At 48.7% G+C, this 9,193-nt stretch overlaps 1 protein-coding gene across 1 annotated transcript; it reads left to right on the forward strand.

Annotated features, from left to right (window-relative positions):
* Positions 1-4,014: 4,014 nt before the first annotated feature.
* On the forward strand, positions 4,015-4,299 carry SMIM36 (small integral membrane protein 36). Its single transcript, XM_059486092.1, has one exon. It carries the CDS (start codon positions 4,015-4,017, stop codon positions 4,297-4,299), a length of 285 nt encoding a protein of 94 aa, XP_059342075.1.
* Positions 4,300-9,193: the final 4,894 nt, after the last annotated feature.

The raw sequence follows: 9,193 nt of genomic DNA on the forward strand, positions 1-9,193 counted from the left end.
GTTGGTGGGGAGGTCACCAAACCCAGCACACCCCCAGATCTGGGCACAGCAAGTGCCTCTTGCTACCACTCCACCAGAAAAATCCTCATTTACTAGGAATAAGGAGAGAAATAATATAACCCTTACTCTTCATAGGCAATAAAACAAGAAGCTGAAGCTCTCACTTTGTGATTTCTCAGATTAAATGCTTTACTACCTACAATTATAATTTGATTTCTGACAGTCACAATTAGTTCATAGCTCCTGTTCAGCTCAACACACACACCTGGGCAGAGCACTGTGTGCACCTAAACCATTCCCAAGGCATCTCAGCATGGACTTCAGGGCCAGGGAAAGAAGGGAAGTTTATCCTTGAAGTTATTTGTGCAGCTCCAAGTCAGAGCAATGGAAAGGACAGGATAGTTTATATGGAGTAATTTTGAGTTTGATAGAAAACTCAGATGGGGTAAGCAAAAGGGTTTCATTGAATTTGGTGCAAGCATGTCTACATCATTAATTTTATATCTGCATCCTCTTGATGAGCTCTTGAGTTATGAGACAGAAGACAAATCAACCAAACAGCCCAGCTACAGAAAAATTGAAACACAGTTTGAATCAGCTTTACCCATTCCAGGACACCTGCATCCAACATCAAGCATTTCAGACAGAGAAATATTCCCTGTGCCCTGGGTTTCACATTTTCACTGCTCTTTGCTGCTGCAGAGATGGAACACAGAACAAATGAAGCTGTAAATAGGAAGGAATTTAACCACTGTGGCAACACTTCCCGGAGCGGGCACGGTGGGGCCTGCGCTCCCCCTGCAGGCGCCGGCACAGCGCTGGCACCAGCGAGCAGAGGGGGTTAAAGGCAGAGCGGAATGGTAAAAGCAGAAGATGTTAAAGAGCAGAAAAGGTTAAAAGCAGAGGTTTCCCTTCTGGCAGGCGCTGCCGGCTCTCTCGGGGCGTTCCGACCACTGTTGGTGCCCCGGTGCCACCTGCCGGGCCCGGCCGGCTCCGCGAGGCTCCATCAGGAGAGCAACAGCTCCTACGTGTGGCCGGCCGCGATCAGGGCTGCGAGCTCTGGGAGCTTAAAAACCGAGCTGGAAAAGCCTGCAGGGAAAAGCAGCGAACCCGGCCGGAAAGCCGCGCTGTCACCTTGTTCATTTTGGTTCTGTGAGTTCAGGTCTCTGGTGCTGCCGGCTGCTGTCTGTGCCTCACCTTCTGTTATTTTTGTGCTGCTGGTGAATTTCAGGTTCCTTTCCCCAAAGTTCTCAGATCTATTGCATTATTCTTGCACTAGGGAAATACATAGGCCATAGGAGACAGGGGAGAGTAGGGGAAGGGGTCAGGTGCTTCTCGACCCTGGCAGGGTTTGTGCGTGACCTCAGAAGCCTGGGCTACACACACACACACAAACCCTCATGTATGGCCCCTCTCAAACAGCCTGCCCTGCTCAAACCGGCATTTGGGCACCCAGAGGGGCTCAGTGGCTCTGCCCTTGGTGGCTGCACATGGGTGGGTAACAGACCTGTTTTCCCTGGATTTGCTCTGGGCACTCGGTTTGGACTGTAGGTACTGGGGTAACTGTGGCTCCCGATCACACCAGGTTTCTCCCTGTGGTCCTGGAATCTCTGCAATTTCCCTCTTAAATTATGACTTGCATGAGGAAGGCAATGGGCTGGGCAGCTGCCTGTAACCTCTAAGTGTCCACCTTTCCTGTCCTGAGCAGCAGGGACTTGGCAGGACAAGGTGTTATGCTGGTGTTGTCCTTTCTGACACCCCATCTCAGCCTGTTCACTCTTCTGTCAGCCTATGCTGCTATTGCTGCCATCCCTATTCCCATCTTTCCCACTGCTGCTAGATTGAAGTGATTTCTTTTTGAAGGGCTGTTTTTAGTGATGACACCATGGTTAAGTCCATCAGGGCAGGCAGTGGTGACTCTCCCCTGGCTGGAATGGGCTCTGCTGTGCCAGCGCTTCCCACAGCACACGAGGCTCTGCTGCCACCTCAGCCTTCAGCTGGGGAGCACAGGGAGGGGAAATGATCTTGGCTTCCACATGTCTGAGTCTAGCAGAGCCTGAATATTCTGCTCTGGGCATCCCTCTGATGCCTTGTGAGCTGGTCACCCTCCTGAGCTTCAGTCCTCCAGCCAAAAGTGCCTGTGGAGCGGCCCTGAGCTGCTCTGCAGAGATGGCACAGCAGGGACCTAATGCTGAGCTCCTCTCTGGGGTCAGACCATGGAGTTTCCTGCAGACTGATTTATCCTCTTCAGCCATTGCCTGCAGCTCCTTTGCAATTTGTGCTGTTGTTGCTTTCCAAACAGAGCTTTTATAGCTCCCTCCTAACAGAACCTTTTTTAAAAATCTTTTTTTCTTTCTGATTGTAGGGAGGTTCTTTGCTGTTTCACTAACATCTGAGACAGAGCCTTTGTTATTATTTCTTTCCTATTCTATTCTTAGCTAGCCTTCTGAAGAAATCCTTTCTTCTATTCTTTTAGTATAGTTTTAATGTAATATATATCATAAAATAATAAATCAAACCTTCTGAAACATAGAGTCAAATCCTTGTCTCTTCTCTCAACCTGAGACCCCCGTGAACACCGTCACAACATCTGACAGCCAAATGCTGAGCCTCAGACCCAGCATGTGGTGTGTGACTGGCACAGAAGAGCAGGGACACACGAATGTGCATCCCGGGTGCCGTGGGGCTCCCTCCCTCTGCCAAAGGTGCCGCTGGCAGTGCCAGCCTCTGGTACAAACTTCTCCTCAGCTAAAGAGCCGTCAGAGAGGGCAGATGGTGGGTGGGGGATGCAGCCCTGTTGACCTCACGGCGAGTGCCATGTGCGAGGCCCGGGTGGCAGGATGGCCCCATGACATATTTCTTACGGCTTAGACGCGCCAGATCGGATCCTGCTGACACGTAAAGCCCTTTTCCACAGTTCTGCCACTGCTCAGAGCTGGGACAGCCTAATCTCTTCCTAAAGGCTCCTGTGCTGTAACCAAAACCTTGGGGTTTTGCATGGAGAGGTGGATGTGCTGATGTCTGTGGTGCTCCTGGCACCATCCCTTTGTGCTGCCTCCCTGGTGTCCTGGACATCTCTGGCTTCCAGCAGCCGGGGTGGTCTCTCTCCAAGCACTGTGTGGGTGACAAGTGGCAGCTCTCTATGTCCCTACTCCCTTGTCAGCTTCAGAGACATAAATCTGGAAGGTGCAAAAGGCACTTGAAGGGTTTGTGGTCAGGAGCCTGGCGCTGCTGCCAGGCACTCACAGACTTCACCCTCTTCTCAGCCGAGGTTCCACACAGGAGAAAGAAATTGGCAGCCCCCTGGCTGCAGAAATGCTGCAGTTTTGTTGTACCTTCTCACACGTGGGAGACTCAAATGAGACAGAGCAAACCTGTGGGAAGCAGGATCCTACAGAGGGATTTGTGCAAGGACTGGCTGGGCAGTGTGTGACAGCAGTGTGACGTGTCCTTGTAATACTGACAGTGACCTGGGCAATAAACATCTTTAATTCACTTTAAAACACTGCTGTAGCACTAGCCCAGGGCAGAAAGAATTTAGTCAGAATCAGTGATCAGGCATGTGAGATTTTGAGAAAAGTTACCTTGCAAATAACTTCCTAATTATTTCTGTATTCATTTACTAATTACACAGCTCAGGTTTTTTCAGCCCATGAGTCCAAACCCACCTGAGGAAGGGAGACTCTGCAAAATGCCCTTAGAGAAAACCCAGTTTGGTACCTGCCCACCAAGGAAAAAGGTGGTCCCTGGGCAAGGGGCATGTTTTCCTATCAATATAGCAATCAAATTTAGCTTCTGCCACTGTAGGCAACGTGGCATTAAAAGAAGGAGCTTAAGTTATTAAACTGAGCTGCTTTAATCGTCCCGTTCGGGGAAATCCATTGCTACAGGAGACCTGAGGATTAGTGTATTTTTACCACAAAGCCAATACATCTATTCTGATCAGTTAGCACTTGCTCATTCGTGCATATGAAACTTCTTTCTCCAGGTTTGCCCTCTCTAGCATGGGTCCAAATGGATTTTTATTTGGAGATTGACCCCGTTACCTTGAATCTCATCATTCTGGTATCTAGCTATGTCATTCTGCTTCTGGTTTTCCTGATCTCCTGCGTGCTCTATGACTGCAGAGGGAAGGATCCCAGCAAGGAATATGCTCCCGAGGTCCCTGCAGACAGCCAGCCCCCGATCCGGCTGGTGGTGATGCAGCAGGGCTCCCCTGGCACTCGCTGGGCAAAGGGGCTCGTCTCTGCCTACGAGAACCCTGCTGATCTGCCTGGGAAAAGGACTACAGTGGTGTGAGGGACCCTGCCTGCAGCTCCAGCCCCTGCCTCTCTGCTATGTTTACTCCCCGTGTGCAGAAGGATCGTGGGATCCCCAGGTACGTTCAGATTTATTTGATGTGGCGCCATTGCTCGGGGGATCATTTGGTGTTGAGCTGTGCTCTGCATCGATATGAGCTCACAGTTCTGCCTGCCAGCCATAAAGAGACCAATTTCCATTTCTGCTGCTGCCTTGCAGCCCACTGGCAGCCGGCAGCAGTGACGCTGCTATCCTCTCAGGCTCTGATGAGGGGCCTTGGTTTAATCTTGGGGTGTGCCCAGTGCAGTTATTTTGGCAGGGACACAGTGTTGTTCAGGGCATCCCACCCCAATGGGCTGAGCTCTGCTGCCCCACAGCCTCGGCACATCTTCCTCAGTCATGCAAATGACCTTGGAAGGCTGTTCCCTCCTCCCCAAGGAGAGCAGAAACACCGAGGATTTTCAAAGGATGGGGATAGTGCCTTTCCTGTGGAAGCCAGCTGCTGCTCCCATTCAGAATTCAATACTTTCCATGTTGGCTGTGAGCTCCCCTGAGGGCAGTGCCAAGCCTATCTTGGCACTTATTTTCTGTAGGTAGAACACAAGCTCTGCTCTTAGGGAGCCGAGCAGCCCTTGCCCTGCACAGATCCCCTGGCAGGGTACAGTGCTATGCCTCCTGGAAAAGCTGGCTACAATGCCTCCTGCCCAAGGGGAAGTGGGAGCTGAGGTGAATTCACCAGTAATGTGAAACATGTGTCACCACTGTGCACTGGAACAGGAATTTCTGACCCCACATTTCTGATTTTAGTGCCCATCTCCACATGTCTGACCCTGCCTCCTGCCCTGAGCCTTTCTTCAGCTCTATCAGGTTCCTGCTGGGCCACATCAAGGCTGTTATTGTATCTCCAGTACATCAAATGCTATCTGCATCAGGACCTGCTATTCCCATGATTCCAGAGCTATAAGCTAAAGGCCTTTTTGGTTAACAAGTTTCTTCTGCATCTTGCTGGTTCTCTCCCTCTCAGTGTTCCATGGGATATTTAACTCTAGGTTATTGTGTCCCCCTAAATAGTGCTCAAGTTCCTATATGTGATATTATTTAAGTGGTGGATTTTAGCTGGGTATTAAGGGAAAATTAGCACTGGACCCAGACTGTTGCAGGTGCCTGTCCCAGAGGCTGTTTTACATCATGTTAATGTGAAGTTCCCACAGAGTCCTACAGAAAGCTTTCTCAAACACAGTGAGATTTATTACCTGTGTCAGGTGTCATGGATGACTACTGGATGCAGTGGTCCCAATGTCTTCAGGACAGGCCTTTTAAATACTTCCAGAAATAAACTGCATTGAATTTGAACCACAATTGAACAAAGCTGTTGCCTGGATTGCATGGTTTGTACTCCAGCTGGGTAGGAACAGTCTGCCTGTGCCACATCCCCAGACATGCTGGGGGTTTCTGAATCAGCCACAGAGCATCCTGGCTCTGGCAATGAAAACCTCAAGAGTACCTTTTATTTAACTGTATTTTAAGAAAAGGAGCCAGAATGGTTAGTGGTTTTTCTTTTGGTTTCTTGTGGGTGAACCCAGGCTTTGTTTTCAAGGCTTTGTCATGGATATGCCTGGTTTGGGAAGGAAGCCTGAATTGGAAGGGAGGTTCCTGATGGGTGGGTTTAAACTGGAGGAAAACCCTTGATGATGAAACTGCTAAATCAGAAGTTGGTGCTATGATCCTCTTCCATGTATCGTGCTGAAATAACAATGTTGAATGTTTTCTTTTGGTTATTTAGCACTGGAAAAGTGCAATTCATTGCAGCTGCTTTGGCAAAATGTGGCAGTGACTGAGCTGCTCATATGCCATGGCTGCTGTCACCCACCCAGGGTGGGTTATCTCTCCTTGGGCTCTCCCATCTGCCTTCCCTTCAGCCTCTAAGCTCTTTAAAGCTTTTGTGTGTCCATGTATCATTTAACATGCTAGGAGCCTTCTTGGTGATAAGGGATCCCTGGCATTCGAGAACAGAAATAATAACCTTTGTTAATAAGACCTTGGGAGAGGTCTTGAGGGACTAAAAAGAGCTCAAAAATATCACAAAGAGCATGGCGCAGCTCGTGTGACACCAAATGTCCCAGTGCCAGCAAAGAAGCTGTGGTTCTTTGCTGAAGGTCATGCAAATAATGTAATGACACCATGTCACCATTTCATTGCCATGTGTTTGTTTCTGTAGGTAAAACAGACTTGCAAGGCTATGTTAATAAATACTTTTAGATAGATGAAATGCTCCAGATATGGAGTTTTGTGTGCATTAACCACAGATCCCTGGCTCCTTGAAGCTCAGTGGCAAAGCTGCTGATTTTGGCAGGGTAATTTTTCTGGCTTATGCTTTAGGAAGTTGTGCCTGGGGAGGCTGCAGGCACAGGAGCAGTTTCCATTGTTCTCTCATGAGGACATTTGTCAGTTGTGATTGTTGCTGGACTCTGATCCAAAACGTGGAGGTAAAAGCAGCAAATGATATTTTCCTTCTGATAGCAGAAAGGTAAACACAGGGCAAATCCCTTTCTGGAAATGAAAAGCTAAAGTGCATCAGGACTTTGTCTTCCCAACAGGAATAAAATGGCTTTCTTATATACTAAACAAATATTGGAGTAATTTGACTTACTAGGCCAATATTGGAATATTGTTTATACTAGACCAGGATTAGAGTATTATTAGTGGGAGAGAGTCCTTGAGTGTGTAACGAGAATTCCAAGTAATCAAGGCCCTGTGAGCGAAATTACTGCTTTGGGGAGGTCTCTGCTGCCATGCTTTACTTAATGACTGTGTCAAGATTAATGCATGCAAATGGGCTTTTATCAGGCCAAGCTTGCCAGAAATCAGCCTTGAAGCTTTGTTCCTTGGAGTGCTTGCAGTCCTCTGCCATGCCATTGGCATCGCTGTGAGAAAACAGGGATGAGTGCTCCCACAGCAGGGCTGCTGTTTGCATCAATTGTGTGCAAGATGTGAATCCCTTGCTGGAATTCACACAGTACAAACCATCCTGGACCAGGCTTTGTTGCTTTCTATCCCAAACTGAGCCTTGCAGAGGAACTCTGCAGAGACTGAGCTATCCCTTTGGGACACCTGCAGCATCTTCCAAGCCCTGTCCACATGGGGAAGCGCCAGGATGTGGCTGTGGGGATCCATGGATTCAGGGAAAGAGCCCCTGAACCTGACTCTTCCATCCCTGCTCAGTTGAGGATGGGTTTGTGCCTTGCTTAATCCTGCCCGTGCCTATGGAGACGTGCTTTGCCCAGAGGATTAGACAGGATTTTAAGGCCAGGATATCCAGCACAGAAATCCTGTCCTGCAGCAGGTGCCCTTTGCAAATGAGTGAGATGTGGGTAAAATTGTATTAACATTTATTCATAAGCAATATGAGCGACAAGGATTTAAGGAAATATGCTCTATTCCTAATTCTGCCCTTGGATTATGGGGCACCCCTGGGCAGCTCTTGTCCCCTCTGTGCTTTGCTCCATGTGTCTCTGGTTAGTTTTCTCTGCTCTTCTGCCCTCTGCACTGAGGTTTGCCTCTTCTGAGTCATTTATGCTGTTCATAAGGGGGTTACACTACAAAACTTGAATTTCAGCCCATGGGCCAGGACAGCAAAATAAAATATTGTCCCACAACAATGCAGGTGGGTCAGAGAAGTCTCTGAACAAGCCACATTAAATCTGGGCAAACCCTGGGCACAGCCTTACAACACCTGCTTTGGGTGAGCTGTGGTCACCTTGGCACCCTGATATCTGTAGCTCTGTGATTTGAAGTGAACTCAGGGGTGCTGGGAGGATTTATTGCTGTTGTGCAGGAAGCCGGAATTCAGTCTGCACTGGCTCGCTTACAGTTGGCTTAGTGTGCTCTAAGAGTCACAAATTACTGCTTCTGTAAAGCCTTTATTAAAGGGTTTTACAGAAACAACAGCAAAAAAGATTTCCAGAGTCCTCCAATATTAATTCAAGTCAAACATGTCATTAAATTCACTGAAAATTCATCTTTCATGTGAGGCTGTTCCACTGTAAACATACTGTCTAAGCCTTCAGATTTCTTTCTAAAATCCCTAATAAGCCACTACATATGAGAAGAGGATTAGTCCAGACAGACTAACCCGTATTTGCCAGGGAGCATTCCTTCCCATGCAGTGATTGTTTTGAATTTGAAAAGGGGTTAATCTTGTCTCATTTTTTTTATCAGCACATTTTTTTATCCTCTGATAGTGCTGAGTGTAGAAGCACAGTGACATGTCCCAGTCAAACCCCTTGGCTGTAAGAACTTAAGAATAATTTTTGCTGCCTAGAACTGCATCACCTTGAGTCATCAGTCGTTCAGCTTGTGTGATGCTGGTGCTTTGGTGGGAATGCCAGGAGGTAAGAATTGGTGTTGGGAGTTTAATTGGAAATACTGTTCTTCCAGCCACGAGCCAGTGCTGCTTTGGGGAGCCCATTTGTCACCTTTTAGAGGTTTCAAACCCCACAGCCTCACGTCTCTTGAGCTCCCTGTGTACCTTTGCTGTGGCAAAGCGCTGCCCTCGCGTCCTGGCCCTGCTCCAACCCAAATGACTTTGTGGCTCTGACTCCCTGTGCAGGGTCTGTTCTGCCAGGTGGGCCCTGGGGGTTGAGCTGGATCCCCGTGTCCTGCTGGGGTCCCTGGGGGGCTCCTGCATGAGATGACAGCTGGAGCCTCAGCAAGGGTGGCATGTGAGCAGCATGGCAGGCATGTACGTGTGCTGGAGCCTGCTGGTGGCTGCTGCCCCCCAGGAGAGCAGGTGGGCTCCTGGGGCAGCTCTCAGGGCTCTGAGGTGAAGGTCTGGCTCTTCGTGCTACAGTGGGTGGTGGAAAGCTAAATTAATTGTTTATAAATAAATTGCTCT

Source organism: Ammospiza nelsoni, chromosome 19, assembly GCF_027579445.1.
Source record: "Ammospiza nelsoni isolate bAmmNel1 chromosome 19, bAmmNel1.pri, whole genome shotgun sequence".
NCBI classification, from domain to species: domain Eukaryota; kingdom Metazoa; phylum Chordata; class Aves; order Passeriformes; family Passerellidae; genus Ammospiza; species Ammospiza nelsoni.